This window comes from Rhododendron vialii, chromosome 7a (genome assembly GCF_030253575.1).
Source record: "Rhododendron vialii isolate Sample 1 chromosome 7a, ASM3025357v1".
NCBI lineage: Eukaryota > Viridiplantae > Streptophyta > Magnoliopsida > Ericales > Ericaceae > Rhododendron > Rhododendron vialii.
Window position 1 is genome coordinate 33,502,161 of NC_080563.1, and position 16,590 is coordinate 33,518,750.

At 35.9% G+C, this 16,590-nt stretch overlaps 2 protein-coding genes across 2 annotated transcripts; both read left to right on the top strand.

Moving 5' to 3' along the window:
* The first annotated feature begins 2,606 nt into the window (after nucleotides 1-2,606).
* LOC131332931 (protein FAR1-RELATED SEQUENCE 5-like) lies at nucleotides 2,607-5,282 on the top strand. Its single transcript, XM_058367240.1, has 3 exons — nucleotides 2,607-2,706; nucleotides 4,072-4,132; nucleotides 4,229-5,282. The coding sequence occupies exons 1-3, from the start codon at nucleotides 2,607-2,609 to the stop codon at nucleotides 5,280-5,282; spliced, it is 1,215 nt and encodes a 404-aa protein (XP_058223223.1).
* A 4-nt stretch (nucleotides 5,283-5,286) lies between these two features.
* On the top strand, nucleotides 5,287-6,911 carry LOC131333176 (protein FAR1-RELATED SEQUENCE 12-like). Its single transcript, XM_058367544.1, has 3 exons — nucleotides 5,287-6,367; nucleotides 6,441-6,529; nucleotides 6,613-6,911. Coding segments are annotated over exons 1-3 (999 nt in total). The 5' UTR covers nucleotides 5,287-5,459; the 3' UTR covers nucleotides 6,615-6,911.
* The last annotated feature ends 9,679 nt before the right edge of the window (nucleotides 6,912-16,590 follow it).

The following is a 16,590-nucleotide window of genomic DNA, read 5'->3' on the forward strand; positions in this document are numbered from 1 at the left end:
CCGGAAAAGGTTTGAAAAAATAAAATTGGACGGTTTATTAGTTTTTTTCTCCAATAGTAGATGAGCATGAGCTGGATTACAAGTTTTTCATCATGAGAAAAGGAATTGGGGGATGGTGCTGCGCAACACGGTGCTACGCACCTCCGAGCCATCAGATCTTGACGGCTCGGATCTCATCTCGGCAATGAACGGCTCTCGATCGTTGGTTGCAGAAATAAAATCCGAGCCGTCGGATGCAAATGAAGTGGAGTGCAGTTGGTATCTCTCTTATATTCTCATGCACATGGGCAGGGTTCATTTCCGTAAGCACCCATCTCCCTCCCTAAATCCCCTCGATAGAGTAGATTATGATTAACTAATGTCAAAAAAAAAAAGAAAAAAAGAAAAAGAAAAGAGACCTAGTCCCTACAAATGTAGACGTGTTTCTTCTTCCGCGCTTTCCTCCTCTGGCTTGGTCAAATCCGAGAGAAATTAGCTTAATCCAAGCACTTGAATGGCCAAATATCAAAGATGACCTTTTAAAGTCACACTATAAAAATAAAAAGATCTCATCTCGACAATCACCTTCATCTCGGATTGTGGCCATCATCAACATCCGTCGAGAAGGACGACCCCATCACCATCTCACCACCGTGTGTTGCTGGGACGGCGATTCTGTTTGGTTAATCGTTATTCGATTTATAGTTTTATCCCTCCTTTTGAGACCTTGGGTAACAAAACTCTACAGATTATATATATACATATATTCCTACATTCCAATTCTCTTCTTCTTATGTTTTTGTTACTTTTTTTCTAATCAGCTTTCGAACTCTCCATAAATATAAGGTTAATTAGGAGTTGGGGTTTCCAACCTCCTTTGCATATTCTCTAATCTGCTTTGAAAATCGGATTTCGTCGTCAAATGGAACATTTTTTTTAGAAGAGATCTTTTTTAAACCTATTCTTTTTTAAAATTGGATTTCGTCGTCAAAGGCAGCCTTTGACCAAATTGATTGGATATGCGACGCCAAAATATCAGCGGTTTATATGGTTGCCTATAAATTTACGTCCATGGAAAATTCCTCTTGCTTCGGACTACATTTTTTTTGTAATTATATTTACGTTTGTGTAATGAGCAAATCTTTACACGCGATGGAGATTTGGCAAGCTCTGATTTGGCTCTAGAGCATGCTAAAAGTGGCTTGGCGAGCTGTAATATTTTTGTGGAGGCCGTTACGACTCGTATACGTATGGGTATTGGTATTGGTGCTTCTAGACGTTGGATTTGAGCATATATAATTTGCTGAAGCTTTTTCTCCCAGCGTCTCTTAATTGTATGGAGCAGGAGGTGTAAGACCTTTCCTTCTCAGTCGGAAGCGATAAGGTGACACCTCGTACTCGTACCATAAAAAGACGCGAGGAGAAAAAAATTCCGCCAGTTACTTTCAAATTCAATGTCCAAAAGGTCCAACCCATACGAATATGATTCTAACCGGCCAGCTTCACAAAAATTTTACCACTCGCCACGAATCTTTTATCATGCTCCAGAGCCGAATCAAGGGCAACCAATTCTTCTTCGCGCGTAAAGGGTTGCTCTTTACGTGACTGTATATACAATTCATCAAAAATCCAGCCCGAAGCATGTATTTATTTATTTCTAGAATCTGCAACAAACACACCACAGCAGATTTTCGAAAAATTTCGCGAAGAGGCACTGCTGGGTTCTCTCGGATTTGACCAAATGAGAGGAGGAAAGCGCGGAAGAAGAAAAAAAATACCTCTATGTTTGGAGGGAATATTTAACTTCTCGTGATCAAAAGATCGATAATAATCCAGCTCCTATCCAATTGAAGAAAAAATTTGAGCTGTCCGATTTCATTTTTTCCAAGTCTTTTCTGGATGCATTTTGTAACGATTCTGATTTTCAGTAAATAAAAATTTCGTTAAATATTTGAATTTTATTTTAATTATTTGGTATTGCTTTTAAAATTCCTTTTAATTTCTAATAATCTGTCATAATTAAATTTGTGACTTATAAAATTAAATCTCTTAGCATTGGACAATCTAGTCATTTTCTAAAGACAAATATACTTGTAGAAGCACTTGTATATTTTCTTAGTGAGTGAAATAAAATATTAAAATTACATTTCTTGACTAGAAATCCTACTTGGCAAGTAGAATTAGCTTCCAACCAATTAGTAGAGAAACCTAGTTACCAATCAACTTAGTTACATTTCCCTAACATTTAAGAACCATTGGACCAAAGGAAGTCATCATTTTGCTTCCAAAAGAAGTAAACTTAGAGCATCTCTAGTCTTGACCCAAATTTTTACCCAAATTTGGGTAAAAATCCATTTTGGGTTAGGCTCACTCCAATGGCAAAATGATCCCTTACCCAAATATATTATTTTTTTATGCTTTCAAGACTATTTTCCCTCCATTGTTGTTTCACCCAACGATTTCGGCCAAAAGGGTAGTACACATCTCTCATCAACAACGCGACCAGCTTCAAGATTCTTCCAGAGGGGAGAGATCGTCGAGACTTCAGCATTCAGACATCCGGGAGGGGGAGAGAGAGAGAGAGAGGTATCCAAGCTTGGGAAAGCCATCGATGCCATGCTTTCAGAATGGCATGGAGGGAGCAGTTGAAAAGAGAAGAGCGGTTGGAATATTGGGGGAAAAAATGGGTAGAGACTTGGGCTGTCTCAAATTTGGGGAAAGAAATGGGTAAAACCCAAAATGGGGAAGGGTTTGGGTCAAAGATTAGAGAGAGTTTTTGATGGGTTTTGCCCAAATTTTAAATTTGAGTCTTAAAATGGGTCAAGGTTGGAGATGCTCTTAGTCTTATCATGCATGCCAACCTAAGACTTATAGCCTTAAACCTAATTACCTCCAAAGTCACTTTCCTAGATTCTCTAAGTACATAGATATGCATATATATATATATATATATATATATATATATATATATACAGTTCCCATCATATAAGGTCGCCCGTACCTGGGTAAAATGCGGACCAAAAATGAAGGGCTGTGATTAACTGAAGCCAAATAGGTCTCAACGGCTGTGATTTGAAGAAGCTTGTCTCGGGCAAACAAAACCCCCTTTTTTTTTCCACTGTACACTTTCGTTTCAAACAAACGAAGAGAGAGAAGCAGCAGACGATTGAAGAAAAAAAATCAAGCACTCCACAGAGCGACGAAGAAGAAGAAATCGAAGAAGAAAAACACAAAACGTATCTCTCTCTCTCTCTCTCTCTCTCTCTCTCTCTCTCTCTCTCTCGTTCCAAATATTACAAGAACTAGAAGCCCTAACCCTCTCGATTTTCCCCTTCTCTAATCAGGGCTTGAAGAGAGAAGATATACCTTGAAATCGAACCTAATCGTGCCCTAGACGATTCAAACAAGGTAACCCCTCGATCTGTGTTTTTTTAATTTCGAGTTAGGGTTTTTTTATTTCATTTTTTATTTTGTTCTTTAGTTTTTTTTTTTTTTTTAAATTTCGAGTTAGGGTGATGATGATGAGAGTGACTCACATCTGGAGGAATATGTTTGTACACACCAGAAAATGTTTGCTGGTTTTTTTTTTTTTTCCTCAAGTGAATCATGAATATGTTTGAATTTCTGTCATTGCAATGTTTACTATTTTGGTGGGATTCCTTGGGCTTTAGATACGCTTATGAATCAAAAATACCTAGAAATTGGGAGTGAAAGTTTCTGAACATTGCTATATTTTGATTTGTTTAGGAGGAATTATTGAATGAGAACTTGTCTACCTCCAATGGCTGCCATCTGATTATAATGTATATTGTATGGTACCTGGAATCTAGTATTTTTGGGATTTTCGTTTTTGGTTTACCCTATCTTTGGCTGCTGTTGCTGTTGCTAAGTAAAGATGAGGCTAGTAAAATCCTGTTTCCGAGTAGTGTATACATGATGTTATATCAAAGCCAATTTTTTGGGAATCAACTTTTAAGGATTTTGTTTCAATAATCTGCATGCCATTTAGCATATCTTACAACATAAAGCCTTTTATATACTGAAACATTAATGTTCCTATGGTATTTGTTATGCTGCCGTAAAACAAACCAGCTATGGAATACGATCAACAAGAAGAAAGCATTATGCAACCACCGACCGTCCACCAACCAAGGTTTGTCTCTCTCCCTCCCTCCTCAGGTTAAAAAAGTAGGGTTCAAAAATTATATGAAGTTGATCAATTGTCTTTGTTTTGTCTTTTGGATTGTAGTATGCTGTGTGAATCATCTGCAAATTCTTCACAAGGACTTTACACTCCTCAGGTTAAGAATGACCTTATACCGAAAATTAACCAAGAGTTTGACAATTTAGAGAAAGCTAAGGTATTTTACAACCGTTATGCTAAAGAAGGTGGTTTTAGTACCCGATCACATTCTAGTAGAAAGAGTACAGCCGATGTAAATGTAATCGTTAGGAAGGAGTTTTGTTGTTTCAAACAAGGGTTGAAGGTTCAAAAAAGTACTCCAAACAAACGGCGTCGAGGGATAACTAGAGAGAATTGTCGTGCAAAATTGGCCGTTGTGAGGAAGGGTGAAAAATATGTTGTGTCCCAATTTTTCGAAGGTCATAATCACCCACTTGCGTCTCTGAGGAGGGCACATTTGCTTCCATCCCATCGTAAGGTGTCAGCTGCCAAAAAAGCTTTAATAGAACAACTGTCAGCAGCAAATGTGCCAACTTGTCAACAAATGACTATATTTGAGTTGGAATCGGGAGGTCTTGAAAATGTTGGTTGCTCACAACAAGATTTGTATAATTATAAAAGGGATAAGAAGATGACGGTCAACGGACATGACGCCGATATGCTGTACGAGTATTTTCAATCTGAAAAAGCAAAGAATGACGGTTTTACTTTTACAATTGAGAAAGATAATGAGGATAGGATGACACATTGTTTTTGGGCGGATGCAACCGCTAGAAAGTCGTACCAATATTTTGGGGACGTCGTGGTGTTTGATACTACGTATAACACAAACCGTTATTCTATGATTTTCGCACCTATTTTAGGGGTTAATCACCATAGACAGACTACTCTTTTTGGATGTGCCTTCTTATGCGATGAAACAGTCGAGACTTTTGAATGGCTTTTGAAGGAATGGTTGAAAGTAATGCCCGCAGGCCCTCCCAAAATGATCATAACTGATCAGGATCTTGCAATGGCAAAAGCAATTAGTATTGTTCTTCCGAATACGCTTCACAGGTATTGCATGTGGCACATTACGAATAAGTTTTCCGAACGAATAAGTGCATTGGCCTACAAATAACATTATGCGGAGTTTAAAAATTATATATGGAATTCTGAGACACCTGAACAGTTCGAGGCTGGATGGGTTGAGGTGGTAAACAGAGCTAACTTAACCGGTAATGATTGGTTACGAAATTTATACGAAATTCGTGAGAGATGGGTTCCCGCATATGTGAGACACACTTTTTCTGCTCACATGACTACTAGTCAAAGAGCCGAAATTACCCATTCCTTCTTCAAGAGGTATGTGTCTACGGAAAATTCATTGTTGGACTTTGTGACGCGGTTTGAGAGGGCACTTGCACGTATACGGCATAATGAGTTGGATAAGGATCATAAAGACGTCAATGAGAGGCCAAATTTAAAAACTATGTACCCCATGGAGTCGACAATGAGTGAATTATACACAATTGAGATATTCTACATGTTTCAAGATGAGCTCTTTCAAAATACTGCTTATAAGGTGATGGCAACAAATGAGGATGAACATCGGGTTGTGTACGCCATTCATAGGATAAAGGGGAGTGGTTCGAGGGTTCGTGAGATTGTGGTAGATAAGTCGTCAAACCATGTCCGTTGTAGTTGTAAGATATTTGAGTGTGCCGGAATTCCTTGTCGGCACATATTGGCTTACTTTTCTAGAATGCAAATAGAAGATTTGCCTAATGAATACATATTGGGGAGGTGGACAAAATCTGCAAAGGCTATGCGAGTTAAAGATGACTTGGGTTCGGGCATGAAAGAAATATGTGACACGTCTTTGTTAGAGCGGCGAAATAGACTCTTTCAACTTGCTACTTCTTTAATTGATGAGGCCGTAGTAATTGAGGATGGAACACAATTTGTGGAAGAACTTTTGAGTTCGGGTCAAAAAAAGCTTTGTGACATGAAAAAAGTAAGTGAACATGGTGAAGGGAGTGCTATCCAAGTGCCAATTAGTCGTGACCATGGTTTGAAAGAACCGCTTCAAGTGAGGGCAAAGGGTTGTGGTAAACGACTCAAGGGAGGGAAAGAGAAGGCTGCCAAGAAGACTAGGCGTTGTCACGGTTGTGGGTTAACAGGGCAATCGCATGACAAAAGGAATTGTCCAAAACTTCTCAGCACGTATGTTTAATACTTGTAATCTAAATTTAATTATTTCATTGTTTGCATTTTAATTCCTCTCTTTTCTTGTTAGCTCTTCGCAAAATGCTAGGTTGAATGACGAAGACGAAGACGAAGACGACGACGACAACGACGGCATTGACAATGCTGATCCCGATGATTGTAAGTGTTTATTATAAAATTCTTCTTTAGTTGTTCTTAAATTTTATTTATTCTATTGATAATATTGCCTATTCGGCTTGCAGGATGGATTTGTGTAGCAGTTTAGAACTGCTATTGTCACAGTTGGGAAAACTACTGATGTTTCAAATATGGAGTTCTCTGAAATACCCCTGCTGCATGGAAGCATTTTTGGACTGATATAGATTTGTAAAACTGCATTCTGAAGCCGGAACTTTTGGCTCTGAATGAGCTCTTTTTGTTTTTTTACCTACGCCTAATTTGTATCAAATTTTAGTTGGAATTTTAATGTATTGAAAGCAAAAGAGTTATGTCCCATTTCTTGTTTCATAGCATTAGTATTGAGCTATTTAGGAGCCAAGAACCATAAATGTTCCAGGGGCTTTCAAACAACACTCGATCTTCACTTTCAATAACTTCTTCTTATGCTGACTAACTCTATTTTCCTAGTGCATTTGTTGGTCTCTGTCTCTCTGTTATAAACAACCTTCAAATAACTTTTCCTAATTTTATCTTCAAACAACCTTCAAATAGCTTGTTATTCCAGACAGATTAATGTCACTCTTATAAACTACTGTAGTTTGTAAGCCATGAAGTTTGGCACACCATCAAATCAGGCAAAGGAACCTTAACTGCTATTGTTATACTTCTTTTTTTTGTCTAGCAGCATTGATGTTGTATTCTGGAACCTCAGAATAAAGTGGGGCACATGGTAAAATTCAAACATGAACTTTCACCTCAACCACCTTCACAATAGAGCCGAAACTCCTCACAAGGTCCCGTGGCTATGCTATTTTACATTATATCAATTACTAAACCAACTACCAAAAGTCTCTCTCTGCTAATGCGTGGTACAAAAAACATCCAATTTACCATATTCATAAAGCAATAATACTTGCTCAAGTTCCAAATTTATACACATCAAAAGCTAGAAATTTTGTTCAACATAACCATTACATAAACCAACTAAAAGAAAAAATACATGAAGACCAACAAAATTAAAATTCCTATTACAGCTCCAAGTAAGAGCATTGCAATGTACATGCAATGTTTGGGCAGCTTAGGAGTTTGGTCATCCATGTTTGCTTGCACAGGTACGAGCAAAGGCACATAATCGATCGGGAGTTGAGCAAGTTGAGGAGACAGCAATTGCACATTGGAATGAGCTTCAACATACGTGCTCCAAGCATTATTTGCCTCTTCCAATGAGGGATATTTTTTAAACACAGCCCCAGAAAAGCGAGTTACTTGTTCTCTACAAGCTATCCAACTTTCATAGATTCCGGAGACTTTTCCAACAAAAACGACATAATAGAACCTCTTTTCTGCCATTCCTAGAAAAAAATCAACTTGATAAGCAAATAAACAGGAAACAGGATTTTAGAGGAAAGAACACTCAACAAAGAGCATTCAACTACTTGTGGCGATATACAAACTTAGCATTGAGACGGAGAATGTCAAGATATGAGATTGTGATACACTTTCTTACGGTTCTTATGGAGGCATATTCCAATGACATTGCAGAACTTTTTGATTCCATCGAGTATAAACCTCAACTGGAAGATATGGTCTCTTCGTATCACTTGAAATCCCACTCTGTTCAGCCTCTCATAACCACCAAATAATGCAACAACTACCAAGAGTTTACAACTTTGATTTAAAGACAATTATATCAACTTCCTTAGACGTGCTTATTAATAATAAATCAACATTTTAATTTCCAATACAAAAATTATTGTACAAAATTTTAAAATAACACCTCAAAGATAGAATTCCTCCATGAAGCACCAACACACCTATCTAGTATTCCTCCATGAAGCACCCAACACACCTATCTAGTTGCTTATCAGTGTTGGACTTGTCAAAGACAGATATGGGACACCACATGGCGTATACAATTACTTGGATGGTTTTTCAAACAGGAGACACGTTAGGGACACGCGTCTCTCAAGTTACATGGTGTGGGATACTGTAAGGGCCATCTTACAAAAAGAACACATTATTTCATAACCTAGGATTTGACTTAAAAGAACTGACAGATGGGATATAGAAAGGGTTATCTTTATAGGCCAAAAATGGTGTCTCGTTGTTTTTCGAAAACTAGCCATACTCGATTTTGGTGCATTGTCGTTGTCGTCATGTTGTACCCACGGTCGATTTGTTCTTCGTTCTTCAGAAAAATAACATAAATCAGGAAAAAAAATTTCAAACAAAATTCAGATTTTTGGAAAAAATAAATCAAATTTTCGGATTTGCAAGGGGAAAGGGAATTCTTCTTCTTGTCCATAGAGAGAACAGGATAATACATGCAGCTTATAGGAGTCCCATATCTGGAGATGCTGGGCCTAGGAATAAACATTCTTCTTCTTCATTCATAAGCGTATCTAAAGCCCTAGGAATCCCACCAAAATAGTAAACATTGCAATGGCAGAAATTCAAACATATTCATGATTCACTTGAGAAAAAAAAAAAAAAACAGCAAACATGTTCTGGTGTGTACAAACATATTCCTTCAGATGTGAGTCACTCTCATCATCATCACCCTAACTCGAAATTTAAAAAAAAAAAAACTAAAGAACGAAATAAAAAAACGAAATAAAAAAACCCTAACTCGAAATTAAAAAAACACAGATTGAGGGGTTACCTTGTTTGAATCGTCTAGGGCTCGATTAGGTTCGATTTCAAGGTATATCTCTCTCTTCAAGCCCTGATTAGAGAAGGGGAAAATCGAGAGGGTTAGGGCTTCTAGTTCTTGTAATATTTGGAACGAGAGAGAGAGAGAGAGAGAGAGAGAGAGAGAGAGAGATACCTTTTGTGTTTTTCTTCTTCGATTTCTTCTTCTTTGTCGCTCTTTGGAGTGCTTGATTTTTCGTCTTCAATCGTCTGCTGCTTCTCTCTCTTCGTTTGTTTGAAACGAAAGTGCACAGTGGAAACAAAAATGGGGTTTTGTTTGCCCGAGACAAGCTTCTTCAAATCACAGCCGTTGAGACCTATTTGGCTTCAGTTAATCATAGCCCTTCATTTTTGGTCCGCATTTTACCCAGGTACGGGCGACCTTATATGATGAGAACTGTATATATATATATATATATATATATATATATATATATATATATATATATATATATATATATATACCTCATAGCCTATTATACACATGCCTATATGACCATATATGCTTTCTAGGAAAGTCTTAACCATATCTTTTGTTGAGTTGTTACTTGAAAGACCATAATCTTTACTCTCTTCCTAGACTTAGTAAGCTAGACCTCATAGCACTTAAGTGTACTTATATATATATATATAATATAGTACTAGGAAAAGAGAGAGTGTACTTATATATATATATATAATATAGTACTAGGAAAAGAGAGAGAGAGAGAGAGAGAGAGAGAGAGAGAGAGAGAGAGAAGGCAGAGAGGGAGAGGCCGAGAGAGGGAGAGAGAGGAGTGAGTGTGTGCATGTGTTGGTCACTTAAAAAAGTTATCTCTTTTAGCCAACCTCACACTCAATCTAAGTACAACTTTACAACCCATTTCTAGGCTTCTTTAAACACAATCCTAGCCATTCATTTTGTTCTTCCTTGCAAGCAAACCCTCCTAAGACAAGACAAGACCAAAAACCCTTCATGATAACCTAGGTTATGGCCTAAAGATGGAAATGACAAGTGAGGCAAAACTATGCCATGATGAAAGGTGAGATGTGACAATGCAATGGAACAAAAAAATGAGAGAGAGAGAGAGAGAGAGAGAATTCGGTCCAGGAGAGGGAGAGAGAGACAGATTTTTCCTATAAATAGGACCATTTTCCAAGCATCCAACTCACACTTTCAAGCTTCAACTTCTCTCTCTAGAAATCTTTGTGTTCTTACTTTGTTCTTGCTTAGTTCTTCCTTGTTCTTAAGCACTTCAAGAAACCCATCCAAGACCACCACTAAACGTCTAAACCACCACTCGACCACCATCTCAATCCAAAAAAATTAGTAGTATAGTCAAGAATTAGTTTCGAGAGAAACCTTCTCTTTCGAAGCTACCGTAAGCTTTCCGTAGGAAGTCACTCCGTCCGATAGCCGACTTACTTTTCATAGCCGCCCTACCGCCAAGAAGAATGGTAGAATACCTCTACTTACTTACTCTAAGTATACATAGAATTTTTCTTATCCATTAAACTCTAAGTATATTGTATGGTACTTGCATGAGAACTTGAAAGGTATTTTTACTAAAATTTTGAAAAGAAAGGGGAGCATTTGGATAAATCGACTTTATTTTCCGAAAAAAACATATGTTGTTTTGAACTTCCCTAAAAGGAAGAAAGAACGGATTTTTTTGAAGTATAAACTTGATTTGAAGTATTCGTATTTTGATCTTAAGGATTGTTATGAGCATGTATACATAATTGTTAGAATTACTTGTCTTGTTGTGTGATAAAGCATAAGTGGTCTCCACTCCAAAGGCATCCGTACATGTGGCGTTATGCTTTAAATGGTGATTTGAGAATGATTATCAATATAGAATTGGATGATCTTGCTAGTTTAGTTTCAAGATTATAATAAATGATTTATGGTTACATATGTGAAAAAGTCCTACTACAGAATCTTTGCATGAAAACGAGATATGAAAATCGAGAAAGTAGAAACATGACAGTTAGGGTGTTGTTAACGAAAGTCGTGTTTTAAAAAAGAAATGGTTTGAAAACCATAATGTGGCTGGACATGGTAGTCCATTTGTGTGGTGTGTGTGTGTATGTTTGTGCCAATGGGAACCTGAGACGACAGAATCATTGTGAGGATACTCAGGAGACCGGAACGGCGGAACTGAGGTTAGGTGTGTAGCTTGGTTATCCGCGGAGAGGAGCCAATGCAAAATTTTGCGTGCCAATAGGAACCCGGACGGTGGAACTATTATGAGGATACTCAGAAGACCGGAACCGAGGTTGGGTGTGTAAAAACGATTTTGAAAATGTTAATTTGGTATATGAAAAATGGTGACACGGTTTACGACAAGTCGCGTAGGAGGAACTCAGAAAGTCATTGACACCAACGTTAGTTTGAATGGTAAATGTGGATATGTCATTGTCAATTAAATATGCATTTTTTGATCTATTGTTTGTAAGTTAAGGGTTAGTGGGTATGAATTATTCTATTGAACTCCTGTAGCTCATAATGTTACCTTTGGTGACCCTAACATATTATACTAGAGGCGACGCTGGTATAATGTGTCAGACTTTGTAGATGATCATGGTGAACTGTACACCTTGGAGGCTTTCGAAGCTGAAGAACTGGCAAGAATGGAGGAGCTAGCGAAGCTGTAGTTAGGAACCTTAATTTCCCTTCCCTTGTATAATAAAAATACTCTCATGGGAGTTATGATGTACTCCCTCCGTCCCAATTTAATTGTCACTTTTTGGAGTTCGTGCCACTTTTCAATTGATTATATCTTATAATTTATAATGTTTTAGGTGATTTTGAAAACATTGTATTATAGAACAAATCGAGATCTATCAAACAAGATCCATATTGGATATAAAATTCATTACCAATTTAAAAATATAACTAGTTTTTTAATCCAGTTAGAATAGAACTGTGACAAGTAAATTGGGACGGAGGGAGTAATAAAGAGCCAGACTCGATTTAAGTTTTCAATAAAAAAATATTTATTTAACGTTTCCAAAAAATAGGGGCGTTACACATTTTGATGAGAAGAATCGTTCATTTTGTAGAGTTTGTTAATTTTCAATCGCTGTGCTATGTTAGCCAAAAAATGGATTCCTCGAGTTTGCGCCTATGAAATACTACACTATTAATGATGCCTATGTTGCTCTGTAAGTTTTGGTGTATTCCGAGTGTTGGGGAGGGACGGTGGAATTAATCCCTGTAAATTAATCAAAGTATATATAGTGGTGGACACAGAATTTGTGTTTAACAGGATTTCAAATTATGTGTATTTTTATATTGACAATTAAGAATATATATTTTTAAGTATATATTGCTACTTACGATATCTGAAGAAGAGATGATATTGTGTTTATGTGCACAGCCACCATTTATTTCATACGAACAACTTAAAAAGTGATTGATAGCTTGAAATTTTAGAAATTTTGATCTACCCACAAAATAAGTCCAATTGAAATTTAGGAGCCACAAAATAGATCCAACGGTGGAATTAGTACGTCTGCAGCAAAAAGTATGAAAAGACTAATTTTCAAATGATGGATTTTGACGTATTGTAATAGTTGCCTTTTTTTTTTTTGGATAATTATATGCTTATATTTTTGTAATGGTAAATTTTTTGTAATGGTTTTTTTTTTATGAGACTCTTTATAGACCAACTTTTGTATGAAAAACATACGGATGCCTCATTCAAAAGGTTTGCTTCCGGCCTCCAAAATTTATGAGCCGGCCCTGCTAATCCCATAGTATAATTTTTCTTAATTAACCTGAAAACTAGTATAATACGTGAGAATATTTGAAGATGTGCAAGTGTTCGAATCCCCCCTTCACCCCCTAGGACTGACGCTAAGTACATGTAATTTGGACCGGACACCCGAAGGTCATCAACAAGACGAATACAATTACGGTCATTAGACTCAGAAGATACTATTGGTTTATTAAAGTCATTGTTTTAATAAGGGAATGGATATTCTTTTTCAATTCTTCTTCTTCTTCTTCTTCTTCTTTTTTTTTGTCTTTTTCGGGTCCACTAAGATAAATGGAATCGCTTAACAATTTTGATCTCGTCAAAAATATTAACCACGTCAAAAATCACGTTGATCACCCGCATAATATTATTTTGGAATTCGTGTATCCTATTAAAAAAAAAAGCACCCATGACGTATAAATTGGACTATTCAGGGGAAATGATCCATCTCCTTTTAAGAGCCGTAAAATCATGTCATATCAACGGGACCTCGTTTGTTCAAAATTTAGCAGTTCTAATTTCCTACGAGTGACTTTTAATGAGTTGAGATCGAATTACTAAATGAAGAAAATGACAGTTCAAAAAAAAAAAGGGAGAAAATAAAGGTATGAAAACGTGCAACTGAAAAATTCAGATTTAAACCAATGTGTAGTCGGCACCCGCACAATGTAAGGGTGCACACAGCCCGATAACCCATCCAACCCAACCCCCCTTTAATAAGCATTTGGAATTGACGACACTGGGTCCATGGTGTTGGACTGCGTTGAGATTTTGAACCCAACAAATGAAATGAACTCGGGAATCTCTCTTGAAACCTATCTCAACCCAGCTCGTTGCACATAAAGCATTCTATCCATGTTTTTTTGTTAGACTAGCAAAAAGAATTTAAGAACTCAAAATGAGTGCCGTTAATCGCACCCCCGTGTCAGGCCTCCCCTGACACGGGCCCCTTTAATTTCCCATTTTACCCCTAGCTCTCCAAGCTCTCTCTCTCTCCGCTGTCTCTCTCTCTTATTTTATTTTTTGTTATAAAATTTTAAATGTTAATAACTTTTTTTTCACGTAATTTTTTTAATAAATTTTATATTTTTGAAATCTACCCAACGAAATCTATCAAACGAGCCTAATATTGATGATAAAATAATGTAAAACAGAAAAACTATATTTTTGTGGTAGTTTAAACTGTCTAAAGAAGTTGAAAAATTAAGTGTTCTAAATTTCAATCCGTTTGCACCGGTGGAAAGATTTTAATTTTCTGATCATTTTGTCCTCAATGATCATAATTAAATTTTGACCTTAGGGCTCTCGTTGATTAACCCTAAGAAATATGTAGAATCAAATATTTCTTAGGGTTAATCAACGAGAGTCCTAAAGTCAAAATTTAATTATAACCATTTAGGATAAAATGATCAGAAAATTAAAATCTTTCCACCAGTTCAAACGGATTGAAATTTAGAATAATTAATTTTTTAACTATATTTTTTAATATATAAATTGTTTAAATAGGTTGGAATCACGTATTTTTTTAAATAAATTTTATATTTTTGAAATCTACTTAACAAAACTTATCAAATAAGTCTAATATTGAATATGAATATGAAATTGTCATCCCGGCGGATCTATATTCATTACTTAGTCAATATTAAACTACCACAAGTTTTGGTTCTTTGCATTTCTTGTATTCCCGGTAAATTTTCGATGATCTGTCCTAATTTGATTATTCTATTTCTGAATTCATGTTATTTTCAAATTACTTTATCTCTTAAGTTTTATTGTTTTATTCTTCCATTATATCCAGATTTTTTCAACTTCTTATTTGCCCGAGCATGCATGCATCTGATGCATTTGGAATGTTAAACCAATTACCCAAACTTATTTTTTGTTATTTCTTCTTTATTTAATTAATAATGTTTATACTATGTATTTTTTTTCTTTATTTCTTTATTTAAAATTATTTTAGTGTTCCGATTTTCAATCCGGTTGAATCGGTGGAAAGATCTTATTTTTTTTATCATTTTATCTTCAATGGTCATAATGAATTTTTGGCCTCGCAGAATCAAATATCTCTTAGGGCTAATCAACAAGAGCCCTAGAGTCAAAATTTAATTATGACCATTTAAAATAAAATGATAAGGAAACTAAAATCTTTCCACCGGTTTAAACGGATTGAAATTTGGAACAATTAATTTTTTTTAACCTTTTTAGGCAGTTTATATATTAAAAATATAGTTAAAAAATTAAGTGTTCCAAATTTAAATCCGTTTGAACCGGTGGAGAGATTTTAGTTTCCTTATCATTTTATACTAAATGCCCATAATTAAATTTTGACTTTAGGGCTCTCGTTGATTAATCCTAAGAGATATTTAATTCTACGACTTTCTTAGGGCTAATCAACTAGAGCCCTAGAGTCAAAATTTAATTATGACCATTTGGGATAAAATGATCAAAAAACTAAAATCTTTCCACCGGTTCAAACGGATTTAAATTTGGAACACTTAATTTTTTTAACATTTTTAGACCGTTTATATATTTAAAAATATAGTTAAAAAATTAAGTGTTCAAATTTCAATCCGTTTGAACATGTGGAAAGATTTTAGTTTCCAGATCATTTTATCCTAAATGGCCATAATTAAGTTTTGACTCTAGGGCTCTCGTTGATTAGCCCTAAGAGATATTTGATTCTACGAGACCAAAAATTCATTATGACCATTAAAGATAAAATGATAAAAAAAAAAGATCTTTTCACCGATACAATCGGATTGAAAATCGGAACACTAAAATAATTTTAAGTAAATAAAAAAGAAAAAAGATGCAGATTATAAACATTATTAATTAAATAAAAAACAAATAACAGAAAATGGGTTCGGATATTTTTGGGCCCAACGGAGGTATTTTTGGTTTATGGGGAGGTGGGGTTGGGGGTAAAAGGGAGAAACATGACCCGTGTCAGGAGGGGGGTCTGACACGGGGGCGATTAGTAATTGCCCTCAAAATACATTTAATGTTTGTTCTAGTTTTTAGCATTTTCTACCATCAAGCAACAGTGGCACTTGAGGAAGGTTGTTTAGATTTTGAAAAACATTTTTTCAAGTGAAAATTGCCAAAAATTTGAAGATTTTAGAAACTAAATGGATTAATTGGACGGGCTTGGAAAATTTAAATTTTGAAAGAGTTGGGCATAGGGTTTATCAAGTGAAACCCATACATACAGTAGTTGGACGGTCCTTCCCTAAAAACCTTGGTGATGTTCTTCTCCAACCCGGGCTTGGGTACACATTTCATTACGTACTAATTTATTCTAGTGCAACTCCGGCACGAACCCATCCCGACCCTACAAATGTGCACCCCTGGCACAAGTGTCTTTGAAATTGCAATATATATATATATATATATATATATATTCTTTTCTTTTTTTGGTCAAGAATATGTCTTTTCTTTTGCTAATTGGAAATTTTACTTGAAAGAGAAATTATCAAGAGAAGAATTCAGAATTCTTAGATACAGAAAACAACAAAAAAAACCGCAAATGGCGTAAACGTTAGAAAATTTAAGTCTATGAAATGACAACCAGCATAATGAGAAAAAAATACGCTGAAAATCTGTCATTTACGATGGAGGAAGGAGGAG

Coding starts and splice junctions, on each gene's coding strand:
- LOC131332931 (XM_058367240.1), top strand. CDS start 2,607: ATGGCATGGAGGGAGCAGTTGAAAAGAGAAGAGCGGTTGGAATATTGG. Junction 2,707..4,071: donor AAATTTGGGGAAAGAAATGG/GTAAAACCCAAA, acceptor AAAACAAACCAG/CTATGGAATACGATCAACAA. Junction 4,133..4,228: donor CCGACCGTCCACCAACCAAG/GTTTGTCTCTCT, acceptor TTTGGATTGTAG/TATGCTGTGTGAATCATCTG.
- LOC131333176 (XM_058367544.1), top strand. CDS start 5,460: ATGACTACTAGTCAAAGAGCCGAAATTACCCATTCCTTCTTCAAGAGG. Junction 6,368..6,440: donor TGTCCAAAACTTCTCAGCAC/GTATGTTTAATA, acceptor TTTTCTTGTTAG/CTCTTCGCAAAATGCTAGGT.